Below are 16,385 nucleotides of genomic sequence, written 5' to 3'. Positions count from 1 at the left end.
ACTGATGGGGTGGTCATAATAATCTGGCCACTCAGTGTATGCTGAGTGCAGACCATCAATAACTTGGTTACCCACATGTACACAATAATCAAGGAATCCTACTCTCACAATTATTTTGAGGGACTAGTGTTCCAAAGAACATTCAGGAGGAGCACATTTAAAAATATCTATATCTATATCTATATCTATATCTATATCTATATCTATATATCTATATATATGTTGTTGTTTTTTATTGATCTCAGAGAGGAAGGAAAAGGGATAGATAGATAAAAACATTAATGATGAGAATCATTGATCGGCTGCCTCCTGCACGCCCTCTACTGGCAATTGAGCTGACAACCTGGTAACCTCCTTGGTTCATAGTTTGACACTCAAGGACTGAACCACATGGCTGGGCAAGAGAAGTACATTTTAAAGTGCTCTTGCCTAAAGAAAGTCTAATGTGAGCCCTAAATATGTATTGAAAATCTAAATCCATCAAAGCACTAAGCATTGATACCTTACCTTTACTCAATTTTTCTAGGGGAGAATTATGATACTTTTAGAAATGTCTTTTAAGTCATGAAATATTTTAAAAGTATAAAAAATAAAAAGTAACCCTAAAGAGGGAAAAGTAGCCATGTTTCCTTCCATTTACACCAACTATGTCATGATATTATCAAAGAGAAAAATATTTTAATACAGAAACTATTATTTACAAATTGACATGATTTTTCATTTAATAACTCTCTGCAGATAGGGGGACTGTCTTACCTTTTAAAAGGCACAGCATTTCTCAGAACAGTCTCCACCTCAGCAATATTTGCTCTGGCCAGATCTGCCACAGTAAGAAAGCCGGAAGCATAGAGGAATCTGGCTCGCTGGGCATTAAGTAAGGACACCCGGATAAGATCACACAATTCCCTCTGGATTCCAAACGTAAGACGCTTCTGAAATTGGGAAAGCAGTAGTTCCATGTTGTGCCAGCCCAGGCGGTTGGAAAACACTGTAATCATCCCTAGAATATGCACAGAATATTTATTAAATTAAAAATTCTTTATAGATCAATTCTCTATTTCTTTAGATGTACTTTTGTTTCACTGTTTCCTTTTTTCCTGGAGAATTGTAAAGTTTAACAGGCCCATGGTGTAAGTTAACAGGAGAGGAGATATATGTTAAGGGCCTAGCTAATTAGCCAACAAATGTGCTAAACACATTAAATGTCATCTTACTTATTCTTTTTAAAAAAAAACTGATTTCAGAGAGAAGGGGAGAGAGAGAGAAAGAAACATTGATTGGTTGCCTTCCAAAGGTGCCCAGACTGGACCGGGGATCAAACCCACAATCCAGGTATGTGCCCTGACCAGGAACTGAACCCACCACCTTTCAGTATATGGGATGATACTTCAACCAACTGAGCCACACTGGTCAGGGCAGGCTCATTTATTCTTTTTATTTTATTTATTTATTTTATTCTTTATTGTTTAAAGTATTACATAGGTCTCCTTTTCCCCCCATCGACCCCTCCCCAGCCACTCCCACCCCCCCGGACATGCCCCTACCACCCTAGTGTCCATGTCCATTGGTTAGGCCAGTGGTTCTCAACCTTGGCTGCACATTAAAATCACCTGGGAATCTTTTTAAAATCCTGATTTCTGGGCCTCATCCTCCAGAAATTCTGTTTCTTTGTTACTAATGTTGTGGCCCCACCCCATAACAAAGAAACAGAATTTCCGGAGGATGAGGCCCAGAAATCAGGATTTTAAAAAGATTCCCAGGTGATTCTAATGTGCAACCAAGGTTGAGAACCACTGGGTTAGGCTTATAGGCATGCATACAAGTCCTTTGGTTGATCTCCTACCACCCACGCACCAACCTACCCTGCCTTCCCTCTGAGGTTTGATGGTCTGTTCAATGATTCTCTGTCTCTGAATCTCTGGATCTATTTTTCTTTATCAGTTTATGTTGTTCATTATATTCCACAAATGAGTGAAATCATGTGGTATTTATCTTTCTCTGACTGGTTTATTTCGCTTAGCATAATGTTTTCCATGTCCATCCATGCTGTTGTGAACAATAAGAGTTCTTTCTTTTATTTACAGCAGCATAGTATTCCATTGTGTATAAGTACCACTGTTTTTTAATCCACTCATTTGCTGATGGGCACTTAGGTTGTTTCCAAATCTTAGCTATTGTAAATTGTGCTGCTATGAACATATGGGTGCATATATCCTTTCTGATTGGTGTTCCTGATTTTTTGGCATATATTCCTAGAAGTGTGGTTACTGGGTCAAATGGGCGTTCCATTTTTAATTTTTTGAGGAAACTCCATACTGTTTCCGTAGTGGCTGCACCTCATTTATTCTTAATCATGTCCTTGACATTTGAAAAAAACTAAGGCAGAGCACATAACCACAAAACAAAAAGCCCTCACCAAAGTTCAGTCCTCTCTTTCAATCTCTCTTTTTTCCTTTCTTTTTTTAAGGAAGAGAGAACCCTTAAAAATAGGTAAGGGACTCTTTCCGCCTAGAGCAGCGGTTCTCAACCTGTGGGTCGTGACCCCTTTGGGGGTCGAATGACCCTTTCACAGGGTCGCCTATGACCATCGGAAAACACATATATAATTACATATTGCTTTTGTGATTAATCACTATGCTTTAATTATGTTCAATTTGTAACAATGAAATTGGGGGTCACCACAACATAAGGAACTGTATTAAAGGGTCGCGGCATGAGGAAGGTTGAGAACCACTGACCTAGAGGAAAATAAGAAAGCTGATTTAAATATTCAAGGGCTGTGAGCACTTTAAAAAGTGAATCTCCCATTGATATTTTCTTCAAAGAAAGGATGCCCAATTCAATAGCTAGACAGTCTTGAAATAAAGAGGCCAGAGCAGCCAAGTGCCAAGTCATTAAAAAAATCACTTCCCTATGAGAACACTGACCCTAGAGGCACCCTGAGACAGTGTGCCTCATTTGATGCCAGTGAATTGAAGGGTGAGTTTCTCCTTCCTTACTACCTCCCAAACCCATCTTTCCCTCAGTATTCTTTCATATATGTACATACCTTCACAATATGCACACTCTCCAGCAGCCCAGGGTTTCCTTCTGAATGACTTGGTAAAATCAGATCCCTAACTTTTCTGTTTGATTAGCTTATGGAATATGGGTTTAATTTTATTAAATAAGACTCCCGTTTCCTTAGACAAGAAATAATAATTTAGAACAGTCCGAAGTGCAGAAATCCCTTTCCATTTGCCATCCTCCTCAATAGCAAGTATTAATCAGTAACTAACTTAGAAAAGGGAGATCACTGAAAATGTTGTGTCTGTTTCTTCTTGCAGTAGCAGGCAACAGGAAAAATAAAAAATAAAAAAACAGAAAACAAAAGGTGCCCTGATGATGTTAGGAATTATACAAAATTATGGCTTAACACAATCCCCTCAATTTTAGAGAAGCCAATAGTAAAATGGAATTGAGGGAGGGGGAAGAGAGAAGTGATCTTAATTTAACCTCAAACCACAGTCTTAAATAAATACAGAAGTCCTTGTTTAACTGACCTGCATAAACAGCAGCTGACTGTTGTAAAGATTGAACCTGCCCACGATTGCATCCATATTTCCGATTAATTTGTTTTAAGGGAACTTCACTGATTAAATCTAATAACACGAGACTGGTAAAAAACCTGGAAAGTAAATCACCAAAATATGATAAGAGATCACTTTTATCTACTATAAAGGTATAAGTAAGTAAGAACCAAAAAGGCAAGAGAGAAGATTCCTAATAAGATATAGGATTAGCGGGAGAAGACTGAGCTCAATGTTTGTAAAGTAAGTTCTGAAATATATTAGTATTATAGCATAGAATTTAATATCTGCACAACAAAAAGAATTCGTCTATGGTTCAATACTGCTAACTAATTTCAAAAAATAAGACTTGTTTCAAGAAATGTAATGGCACAAAAATTTAAAACAACATTTGAGACAGAGTTATATGGTTATATAACCATATTTCAATAAAATGACAGAATTTGAATATAAAAAACAGTTTTTATTTGAAAGGCAATAGTGCCACAAATTATCTAGGTATATGAATCCTTACAAAACTTACATTTAACTATGTTATAAATAATATGCTAGAGACTAATGCCTTAAGAAAAAAATAATTGTAGTATATTTCAAAAAAGCTAAAAGCCTATACAATTTCTCAGCTGAACCTTAATTTTTTTTTCAGCTGAATATTTTATTGGCTCTTCTGTAGTAGTAATGAATCACTTCCATGGCTGTCAGGAGCATCCTTCCCTAAAGCATCCTGATTCACATTTTCTTTAAGAGGAGGAATTAAATGTTCTACTATAAGAAGTATTCATATATAATGGCTTCTAAACTACAAATAGCAAGGGAGAAACTAATATATTAATAAATTCAGTACATACTAGTACAGTAAATTAAAAAAATTTACTATATGGAGCCCAAAATTTGATTTTAATGACAATGAAAGTGACTACAATAAACTGAACATCTACTGCATATTTAATACTGTATTAAATACTAGGAAGTGCAAGCTCCTTGATACTTACCTTTTATGGATGGCCATTTGCCGGTGTTGTCTCTCAGTTTTGGCTACTACTTTTCCCTTCACACAGCGAGCCAAGAACCCTTCTTCAACTCCCACTAGCTCTGCCACCCGTTTCATAGAAGTTGGCAACTTCTCCCATAAACAGAGAAATCGATACCAATCAATAGTAGTCCAATCCTCAAACATAGGTGTAACCTGAAGGAAAGAAGCATCATCATTAGCTAAAACTATTGATTACAAAAGGAACAAGTACATATAAATGTCATATTAAAATCAAAAGAGTATACTAATAATAGAGGAATATGTAAATTGTCCAGGATACCATCACAGTAACAGTAAAAACCGAACAACAGGCTGGCAGGTTGTGTCGGGCAACAAGGCCAGCAAGGGGGCTAGTGAGGGACAACCAAACAACTGAACAGCAGGCTGCATGGTACAACCAGGCCAGCAGGGGGGGGCAGTTGGGGTGAACAGACAGGCAGGGGGAGAATTTGGGGGTGACCAGGCTGGCAGGGGAGGCAGTTGGGGGTGACCAGGCAAGCAGGTGGGCAGTTGGGGTGACCAGGCCGGCAGGGGGGGAAGTAAGGAGTGACAAGGCTGGCGGGGGGGGGCAGTTAGGGGCAACCAGGCTGGCAGAGGGGGGCAGTTGGGGGTGACCAGGCCAGCAGGGGGGGGGGCAGTTGGGGGTAATCAGTCAGGCAGGTAGGTGAGCAGTTAGGAGCCAGCAGTCCCAGATTGTGAGAGGGATGTCCAGCTGCCAGTTCAGGCCTAAACTCATAGTCAGACATCCCCCAAGGGGTCCCAGATTGGAAAGAGTGCAGGCTGGGCTGAGGGGACACCCCATGCATGAATTTCATTCAGTGGGCCTCTAGTTTGAAGATAAAAACTATAAATGTCATAATACCTCATCCTATATAATAAAAGAGAAACATGTAAATTGACCGTCCCTCCACTACAGTCACCAGCCTATCAGGAGTGAGTGTGCAAATTAACCCAACAAAGATGGCGGGTTAATTTGCATACACAGGTGCCAGGCAGAGAGCAGAGCAGGAGAGCCAGCAGCTTGGGAGGTCGTGGCTCCCTCAGTCGCTCCCCCAAGCCACCAGACGGAGCGCAGAGTAGGAGAGCCAGAGGCTTGGGGGGACATGGCTCCCTCGGTCACTGGAAGCAACCAAGGGAGCCATGCCTCCCAAGCTGCCAGGCAGAGAGAGGAGTGGCTTGGGGAACTTGGCTCCCCAAGCTGCCAGACGGAGAGCAGAGAGGGAGAGCTGGCAGCTTGGAGGACTTGACAGGGTGGGAGGCCATGGGATGGAGACAGAGAAGGAAGGGAAAACCAAGAGCACAGGGAGCACCAGGAATTCTGGGAATTGTAGTTCTGGTGGCAGACAGATCTCCTAGACCAGGGGTGGGCAAACTTTTTGACTCGAGGGACACAATGGGTTCTTAAACTGGACCGGAGGGCCGGAACAAAAGCATGGATGGAGTGTTTGTGTGAACTAATATAAATTCAAAGTAAACATCATTACATAAAAGGGTACGGTCTTTTTTTTCAATAGTTTTATTCATTTCAAACGGGCCGGATCCGGCCCACAGGCCGTAGTTTGCCCACGGCTATCCTAGACACTAGAGCAAAATGAGCTTGGAGCAAGTTACTGTTGCAGTGGGGGTGGAGGGAAAGCAAAGGTGAGAGACATAAGTAATATCAGAGTGTCTAGGAAAAATTAAAGGGAAGATATCCTAAAACTTCCAGGAAATCTCCACCAATGAAGCAAAGAAAAAAAAAATGCCACTATTATTCTGTGAGCAACAAACCAAACTGGGTTGGAGGTCTCAGACAATTCACTCATATGACTGCAAAGACAAACAGAAACTCCCAGATTGGATAGGGCTCTCCTAAGGGCTCCCAGACTGGAGAGGGTGAAGGTCAGGCTGAGGGACCCACCCCCAGTGCACGAATCTTTGTGCACCGGGCCCCTAGTCTATAATAATAAAAGGGTAAAATGCTAATTAGACTGAACGTCCTTCTGGGCGTCATTCCAGACGTCCTTCTGGACAAAGCTGGGCTGGAGCAAAGCCCAGACCTCGGGTGCCTGGCAGCAGCAGCCAGAGCAAACCCTGGGTCCTGGGTGCCAGAGGGAAGCCGGTGTTGGCAGCCAAGGGAAGGAAGGCCTACTCTTGCATGAATTTTCGTGCATCAAGCCTCTAGTCTATATATATATATATGACAAGCAACTGGAACAACAGAATGACCAGAACAACCGGTTGCTATGACGCGTACTGCGGCAGCCAACAGGCCTTACTGGGGCCCTAATCAGGACCCCCACCCCAATTGGGGGTGGGGTCAGCGAGCCAACTGTCCACGGCCCCTCCTCCCAGCTGGCCTGGCCCCCAATCAGCCCCCCCACCCGATCATGGGCGGGGCTGGCTAGCCCACCTCCCACATCCCCTCTCTCTGCCGGCCTGGCCTCCTAACAGCCCCCATTGGGGCAGGTGGCCAAACCCCACCTGTGCATGAATTCATGCACTGGCCTCTAGTCCTATATAATAAAAGCCTAATATGCAAATTGTCCACTCGGGTGGTCGATCAACTAGGAGTTCAACAGGGAGACCGGAAGTTTGACTGCTTGCTAGGATGTGCACTGACCACCTGGGGGTGGTGCAGAACATGGTGGGTGTCAGCAATGCATTGCAACCTGGAGCCAAGGGTGATGGGGGACAGAGGTGTGGTGAGAATATGGGGTGTCTGCTGAGCTCGCTCTCACTCCCACTACCCTCCACCAGGATGCCAGGGCTTGCACGCCAGGAAGCCCCCCACACTCAGGTGCCTGGTGCCCACGAGGAGCCCGCCCTGCACCTGCGTGGCGTCTTCTGGGTGAGCCGGGCCGCAGCTACTGAGACTGCAGGGGCTGGTCAGGCTGCCTGTGGGTTCGCACAGGAGCACTCTGCCCGCCCATTTTCTGCCCCTGCTGCATGCACCCCAGCCCACGGCATCTGGCCATGCTCACCGCATCTCCGTGTGGGGACTCAGGCACTGTGACTCAAGTGGAGGAGGGCGCATGGGGGTCAGGGGACCCAGATGCTGCCCACAGCCCAGAGGTCAACTGGGACCTGCCCTTCCATGCCAGACGCTCGCACTTCGATCACTGGCCAGGCCCAGGGACTGCACCCATGCATGAATTTCGTGCATAGGGCCTCTAGTTATATAAGAAGGGGGATGGAAATGGCATGCAGGGGGTAGATATGGATATCAGACTTCACTGAGTATTCCTTTTGACAATAGTTCTAACTTTTGAATCACATTAGAGTCTTAAATATTCAAATAGTACATGCAAACTATAAATTTTTCATTTAACTTAAACATAAATGTATATTAATTTGCCAGTAGTTGGAGCTGGTGTCAAGGCCTTTTCATTTGAGTGTTGAGTCTGTTCATTAGAATTTACCATTGCTTTCTTATCAATACAAGATGTTTTCTTAGGATATCTTTGATGTTCAAGATTCTACATATTTTTTTCTCCCCATTTTCACCAATATGAAAGTAAAGGAAACAGAACTTACCAGGTAGACAATATGCAGATCATTCTCTAAAACAAAACCCTTCATTGCTCTTTGGAGGTCAGCAAAAATATCTAAAGTATCAGCTGGAGAAAGTGAGGAAGAAAGAGTTGCCGACCCAAGATGTGTTGGATGATACACTTTTCCTAGTTTGGGGGTGGGGAAAATAAAAGATCAGATGTTGAAAACAAAACAACACAGTCTTTTTGTATTCTGTAATTAACCTTTTAGGCTCTGATAAATTTTACAAACAGAATCTTGCCCAATGCATGGGTTCTTTATGAGCGGGCTCTATTCGAATTGTCTGATGTTGCTGAACACAACACTGACTTACTAAAAATGAGTTGATACACTCCTTGAAAAATTAATTTCCTTTTATTAATCAGTCACACACATCCAATTCACTAAAGATGAAAAAGTGAGTAAACTGAAACTAAGAAGTCATAGTTACCTTCTGTTCCATCACTAGCTTCAGTAGTCTGGATGAATTCATTTTCTAGCAGCCACATTACACAGGACTCAATTGCTCCAAGTTGAACAGGATCTTGATTTTTCTGAATTCCCCGCTTCCCTTCTCTCATACTTGCAGCCAAAAATGTGCAAGAAGCATAAGTCTGCATATCTTGTGATGTACTTGCCACTCCACCAACTATTATCTGATACAAGAGGTTTGAAATTTTCTGTAACTTTTTAATAAGATATGTAGGCCCTCATGATATAAAATAAATGAAGTGATTTTTGTTCTCTTAAAATGTTATCAGCATCTTAATGTAGAGACTTTTTACTAACTCCTCCATCATCATTCATTATAAATGTAGACAACATCTAATGACAACATGAAAACTTTTCCAGAAAAGTAGACACATTTTCTCATCAATGAAAATAAGTGAATCATTATCTATCTGAAATGTGGAAACTAACAACATATATAAAGGATGTTGTGATGGCTCATGGCCAACAATCAAAACAATTCTTTTCATTCTTCTTTCTGAAGTATGTGGGCATAGAGAAATGCTAGTATTGAATACTTCCTAACCAGAAGAAGGGTTGGGAATAGGTGCAGAAAAAGATGAAGTCAGGTGTAGCAGGTTTGGCTCAATGGATAGAGTGTTGGCCTGTGGACTGAAGGGTACTGGGTTTGATTCTGGTCAAGGGCACATGCCCAGGTTATGGGCTCGATCCCATTGGGGGGGTGTGCAAGGTGCAGCCAATCGGTGATTCTCTCTCATCATTGATGTTTTTCTCTCTCTCTCTCCTTTCCTCTCTGAAATCAATAAAAATATATTAAAACAAAAACAAAAAGATGAAGTCAGTGCATCTTGCAGGTACCATTTTCCTACAACTATTCTATTACATATACTGATTTTCCCCTTGCCTTATTTCACTTAACGCATATTGGAAGCATAACAAATCATCCTAAACAGAGTTATCTCAGTTTTTCCAAGATTTATTTAGTATTAATGCTATTTTGGTTGTTTCCAGTTTTTTTGTTATTACCAATAGTGTTATAATAAACATTCTTGTACATTTATTTTGACATAATTTCACAAATAAATTCCTAGGTAAAATTCCTAGATGTAAATCTGCTGGATAAATGGCTATGTACATTTTTAAAATCTTACTAGGTATGAACAAGTTGTCCTCCAAAAGAGTTACAGCAGTATATGAGAGTGCCTACTTTTATCATCCTTACCAATCCGATGTTAACAATTCTTTTCTTTCTTTAATTGAGAGATAAAGCAGGGTCTGAGTAAAGGCATCAGTACCCCAGCACCACTACTAAAGTCAATAGCAAGACATGCATGCTGATATATGAATAGAACACTTTTCTGGATGAATTAATGAAATATTTAAAGAGGATTACCTTTGAGGACTATGAGCAGAAAGTTTTATTTTTCACTTTAAATCTTTTCATACTGTTTGAAACTTGTAATCATGTGTATTTGTAATTTGGTATTATTTTAATGTCAACAGGTATTATCTAGATGGAGAAACTAGGGTCCATTTTTGTCACCTTTATTCAGAAAATAAATAAAATCATATATAAAAAATAAAAAGAACCATCTGGTATGTGGATTTTAATGCACTGTTTTGAAATGGATTGATATAGCACTAGCTGTATTAAATTCCAGGAAATCTATATATATAAATGCCTAAGCAGCCGTTCAACCATTCGACCAGTCGCTATGTCACACACCGACCAACTGGGGGCAGATGCTCAATGCAGGAGCTGCCTCCTGGTGGTCAGAGCACTCCCACAGCAGAAGCGCTGCTCAGCTTACTGATAGACACCAGACACTGGGCTTATGGCTGGCGAGCACCGCTGCAGTGGCGCAAGCCTCTCCTGCAGACACTCCCCCTGCGCGCCCCTTCCCAATCTGGACTGGAACTGGATCAGGACCAGCATCAGGACTGACTGGGCACGAGCCTGTGGCCACTTCTCAGTCATGGGTGCCCTGATATTGCCCTAGGACAGGCGTGAGGAGACCATAGCGAAGCAGCAGTGAGCATATTGAGCGGCAGCAGCGGCAGGCACAGCGGGGCCAGGATGAGCAGGAGAGACATGGCGCCTGGCCCGGGCTCGGGCTCCAGCTCCTCCCTGGCCGCCTGCCACTTCGCACACTACTATATCCCTCAGGGGATATTGGACTACTGGTTTTGGCCCAATCCCTGCAGGCCACGCTGAGGGACCCCCCACCGGTACACGAATCCATGCACCAGGCCTCTAGTAACTTTATAAAATAGAAGAGATTCAGACTTGGAAAGGCTATAAATAACCTCATAAAGAAAGACAAGCTAAGATTTTTCACATATAAAGTTCTACCATTGAAGTATAGGTACAAAAGAGCAGGTGGTAATTTAGCAAACGGTCTTACCTCCAGAATAGCTCTTATCATGCTCGGAGTTACTTCTTCTCCTTCTCGTCTTCGCAGACAGCTCCGAACAGGTTTTAGAGATCCCTGAAGTAAAGCTATGCCTTTTGATTTCTCAGAGTTCTTACAAATTAAGATACTCTCACCTATAACCAAGAAAATCATATGTTTGCAAAATCTCAACACATTTCCATAAGATACTGACTAAAAGGAACTTAATTGGCTTATTTGTTTTAAAGAAAATAATAGTGACTGTCATGGTCAAAAAATTATTGCTAATGTATTTATTTTCTGAACTTTGGATTGTAGGGGATCAGAATATATATGCCACACTAAAATATGCCACTTTCTTCATATTAAGAATTAAAATTTGACCTGAAGGTAATTGGAAAGTAGCAAACACAGAAAAAAAGCTCTTTGCCCTCTTTCCATTAGCTTAGAAGCAAGATATATATTTTTGATCACTTTGAAAATTATGTAATTGTCTAACCACTATGCTGTACATGTGAAACTAATATAAATAATATTGGATGTCAATGGTAATTGAAAAATAATTTTTTTAACTTAAAAAAAATGGCCCTGGCCCTAGTTGGTTTGGCTCAGTGGATAAAGCCTTGGCTGTGGACTTAAGGGTCCCAGGTTCAAGACCAGTCAAGGACATATGCTTGGGTTTCAGGCTCAATCCCTACTAGGGAATGGGCAGGAGGCAGCCAATCAATGATTCTCATCATTGATGTTTCTATCTCTCTCTCCCTTCCTCTCTGAAATCAATAAAAATATATATATTTTTAATGGCCTTGGATTGTTTTCTCAGTGGTTAGAGCTTCAGCCTATGCACCCAAGGGTCTAGGGTTCCATTTCCCATCATGGGCATGTACCTCAATTACAGGCTCAATCCCCAGCCCCAGTTGGGGCACATGCAGGAGGCAACCCATCAATGTTTCCCTCTCACATCAATGTTTTTCTTTCTTTATCTTTCTCCCTCTCTCTCTCCCTTCCTCCCCCCGTCCTTCCACTCTATTTAAAAGCAATGGGAAAAACATTCTCAGGTGAGGGTTAAAATAATAATAATAATTTTAAAAATAAAATAAAACCCTTAAAGGTCAGTTGGGTACATGGCCAGTCAGCTACAGATTTTATATTCCCCAGCTTCCATTGAAATTGAGAAAAGTAACCATGTGACTAATTGTATGTGAGGAAAAATACTATGTACATCTTCTTTTTTTAAATATATTTTTTATTGATTTCAGAGAAATGAGAGTGAGAGAGAGAGAGAGAGATAGAAACATCAATAATGAAAGAGAATCATTGATCATCTGCCTCTTGCACGCCCCCCTACTGGGGATCGAGCCCACAACCCAGGCATGTGTCCTTGACCAGAATTGAATCTGGGACCCTTCAGTCCACAGGCCAACACTATCCAGAGCCAAATTGGTATCCATCTTCTTAAAAGGGCAGAACATGTTCTTTACTTACTCATCTCTCCTTCTGGATGTCTAAAATGCAGATGTGCTGACAGAGACTAGAGTACTCATCTTACACCATGGGATAGAAACCACATTGCTGAACATGGAAAAACAAACTAGAAAACTTGGTCCCTGACACTGGCGTCACACTCTCAGCTCCAGACTGTACTGATATATGAGAAGAAATTAACTTCTACCTCGTTTAAACACTTGTTATGTTGGCTTTTGTTACATCAGTAAACTTATATTCTAACTAATCCAGTCACTAATAAGTTATAGTCAATTTTTATTATTTGTGGTAGTTATGTTCTGTAGTCACCACAAACTGAATTAGGGAATATTGAACCATTGCTCCTAGGGGAGATACAGGGCTAGCTTCCTGCAAGCCTCTAACTCAACATCCTATCTAATAAAAGAGAAACATGGTAATTAGCGTACGACCGCTACCCTTCCCATTGGCTAATCAGGGCGATATGCAAATTAACTGCCAGCCAAGATGGCGGCCAGCAGCGAGGCAGCTTAAACTGAACATGAGGCCGATCAGGAGTTTGGGGCGCTGCCCCCTGTCACGCACAGAGCAGGGCCCATCAGGGGGGTTGGGGCTCGGTACCCTGTCACGCACAGAGCATGGCCCATGAGGGGGTTGAGGAGCTCCCCCCTGTCACACACAGAGCAGGGCGGATCAGGGGGTTGGGGCGCCGCCCTCTATCACCCACAGAGCAGGGCCGATCAGGGGGTTGGGGCACCACCACTCTCACACTCCGGGCAGGGCCGATGGGGAGGTTATGGCTCTACCCCGTCACACAGAGCAGGGCCCTTGGGGTGCGGGGGTTGGGGCGCTGCACCCTGTCACACACAGAGCAGGGCCGATCAGAGGGTTGGGGCGCCACACCCTGTCACACACAGAGCCGCAGGGTGATTAGGGGGTTGGAGTGTTCCTCCCTATCAGGCACAGAGCAGGGCTGATCAGGGGGTTGGGGCGCCTTCCCCGGTCACGAACAGAGCAGGGCCGATAGGGAGGTTGTGGCCCCACCCCCTGTCACACACAGAGCCGCAGGGCGATCAGGGGGTTTGGGCGCTGCCCCCTGTCATGCTGATCCCGGTGCTGGGAGGCCTCTTGGCTCCGCTGATCTCGGTGATGGGAGGCATATTACCCTTTTACTATATAGGATGAGGCCTGGTGCATGGGTGGGGGCTGGCTGGTTTGCCCTGAAGGGTGTCCTGGATCAGGGTGGGGGTCCCCACTAGGGTGCCTGGCCAGCCTGGATGAGGGGATGATGGCTGTTTGCAGCTGGTCACACACCCTTCAGGGTGGGGGTCCCCACTGGGGTGCCTGGCCAGTCTGGGTGAGGGGCTTAGGGCTGTTTTCAGTCTGGCAGGTGACTGATGCTCCCAACCGCTCCTTTATTTCTTTTTTTTTTTTTTATTCTAGGCCAGCTTTAGCTCTGGCTCCAGCTCTGAGGCCTCTGCTGCTGAAAGCAGGTATCTGGTTTGTTTGGGTTCTATAATCTCGAAACACTGTATCAACTCCAGCTCTGAGATCCCGGCTGCTGAAAGCGGGGTTTCTGGGGTTCTGTTTAGCTTCTATATTTGTTACAATATTTCAAATTGCAGGCTCAGAGGCTGGCAGCGGCAGGCGGGGAATGTTGCAGTCCTCCGTCACTGAAGCAAGCAAGCCTCATGTTCAGTTTAAGCTGATGCCTCTGGGTGCACGGACCTGCCACAGTGACCAGGAACCTAATCAAGCGTCACCAGAAGATTGGACCCACCATTGCAACCAGGTGCAACCAGTCACTTCTGAACACATGGAACCACCCCATGACCTTGCCTGCCTCATGCAGTACTCTGGACTTCCAGACAGCTAAAATGGGAAGACAAAGAAAGAACTGCCAAATGAAATAAAAGGAGCAGTCACCAGAAAAGGAACTAAATGAAATAGAGGCAAGCAATTTCTCAGATAAAGAATTCTGGGTGTGACTGAATTGTTATGAGTCTTCTAACTTTAAAGAAATTTTGGACATCTACTTCAGAACATGGTGGAGGTCAGGACTGGAATGAGGGTGAGAGTTGTGGGTTCAATACCTGATGGGAGGCAACCAATCAAAGTTACTCTCTTATATCTATGTTTCTCTCTCTCTAAAATCAATTTTAAAAAAGAAAGAGTCCAGTTGGCATAGCTCAGTGGTTGAGCGTCAACCTATGAACCAGGAGGTCATGGTTCAATTCCCAGTCAGGGCACATGCCTGGGTTGCAGGCTCAATCCCTAGAATGGGGCATGCAGGAGGCAGCCAATCAATGATTCTCTCTCATCTTTGATGTTTCTATCTCTCTCTCCCTCTCCCTTCCTCTCTGAAATCAGTAAAGATATATTAAAAAGAAAAAAAAGATAAATTGGACTTCATCAAAATTAAAAAAAAGAAAGAAAATTACTCCCTTCATTAACACTAAATAGTAGACTATACTGAAAATTAAAAATATTTTAGCTAATGTGATAATTCACTTGACTAAGATAATACTGAATGATTTCACAGTATATAATACAAAAGAAAATCTTAATTCTACCTTAGTAGAAAATCAATGGTTGACAATATATGAAAAATGACTTAAATTATAAGTATTAAGTAAATCCAAAAGGATGACATTAGTGCATTGGATAACAAAGACAGCATAATGAGAACCGGGTTGCTAGGGACTAATCAAATTTCAAGTAGAATGACACTGTCCATCTATAATGCTATTGAAATTAAATTCAAACTCACCTACTGTGTCTACTCCTTTCCTGCCAGCACGACCAACCATCTGCTTATAAGTAAGAACATCTAGAGCTCGACCACTGAAAATAGGAGTCCGAATAATTACACGACGTGCAGGTAAATTCACCCCAGATGAAAGAGTAGAAGTTGCTGCCAAGACTCGAATCTGACCTTGACGGAAGGCTCCTTCAATGATATCCCTCTCCTCAAAAGTAAGACCTAAAAAAAGGAAGTTACAATAACATGCATAGATGGACCTTGAACAACACAGGAGTTACAGGCACAGACCTCACACACAGTGGAAAATCCATGTTTAACTTTTGACTCCCCCAAAATTCCTACTGCTAACTAAAAGTCTTACTAATAATATAAAGTCAATTAACACATATTTTGCATGTTACATGTTTTTTATACTGTATTATTACAGCAAAGTAAGCTAAAAAAAGAAAATGTTAAGAAAATCATAAGGAAGAGAAATACTTTTATAGTACTCTACTATATTGATACCATAAGTTTACATCATCTATTTACAAGATGAATTGTCTGTCAGTACCTATATCAATATTGTCTCATGAAACAAAACACTGTAGATAGTATATGTATTAGTAACACTAGACATCAAAAATGAAAGATGTGCCTAGCCAGCATGGCTCAGTGGTTGAGTAACCTATGAACCAGGAGGTCACAGTTCGATTCCCAGTCAGGGCACATGCTTGGGTTGCAGTGTGGAGTGTGAAGGAGGCAAGTTGATCAATGTTTCTCTCATCATTGTTGTTTCTATCTCCCTTTCCCTCTCCCTTCCTCTCTGAAATCAATAAAAATATATTTTAAAAAAAGAAAGATGTAAGCCTGGCCTGTGTAGCTCAGTGGTTGAGCATCAAACCATGCACCAAGAGGTTACTGGTTCAATTCCCAGTCAAGGCACATGTCTGGGTTGCAAGCCGGAGGCAAGCCGATCAACGATCGATATTTCTCTCTCATCAATGTTTCTATCTCTGCCTTCACATCCTCTCTCTCTAAAAATCAATAAAAACATATTTTTTTAAAAAATGAAAGATGTGAAAAAGAAACTCATTTATTTACAGATAACAATTCATGCTCTGATAATAAAGCAGCAGCAATACAATTGTTTGGTGGCAGTCTATGATTATACTAGATAGTCTAGTCTGCACACTAAT

General features: G+C 42.5%; 1 protein-coding gene across 2 annotated transcripts in view; it reads right to left on the bottom strand.

Annotated features, from left to right (window-relative positions):
- Positions 1 to 16,385, bottom strand: part of POLQ (DNA polymerase theta) — a 98,879-nt gene that overhangs the window by 56,555 nt on the left and 25,939 nt on the right. For both annotated transcript variants that reach the window (XM_059687715.1, XM_059687716.1), the window contains exons 9-15: positions 15,214 to 15,426; positions 10,992 to 11,134; positions 8,567 to 8,771; positions 8,119 to 8,261; positions 4,562 to 4,755; positions 3,543 to 3,667; positions 757 to 1,000 (exon numbers count right to left, since the gene is read on the bottom strand). In XM_059687715.1, coding sequence (XP_059543698.1) covers positions 757 to 1,000; positions 3,543 to 3,667; positions 4,562 to 4,755; positions 8,119 to 8,261; positions 8,567 to 8,771; positions 10,992 to 11,134; positions 15,214 to 15,426 — 1,267 coding nt within the window. The remainder of the gene's footprint in view (positions 1 to 756; positions 1,001 to 3,542; positions 3,668 to 4,561; positions 4,756 to 8,118; positions 8,262 to 8,566; positions 8,772 to 10,991; positions 11,135 to 15,213; positions 15,427 to 16,385) is intronic.

The sequence above is a fragment of the Myotis daubentonii genome, chromosome 3 (genome assembly GCF_963259705.1).
Source record: "Myotis daubentonii chromosome 3, mMyoDau2.1, whole genome shotgun sequence".
Taxonomy (NCBI): domain Eukaryota; kingdom Metazoa; phylum Chordata; class Mammalia; order Chiroptera; family Vespertilionidae; genus Myotis; species Myotis daubentonii.
The sequence above is the reverse complement of the archived record's forward strand: the minus strand, read 5'-3'. Positions and strand labels throughout refer to the sequence as shown.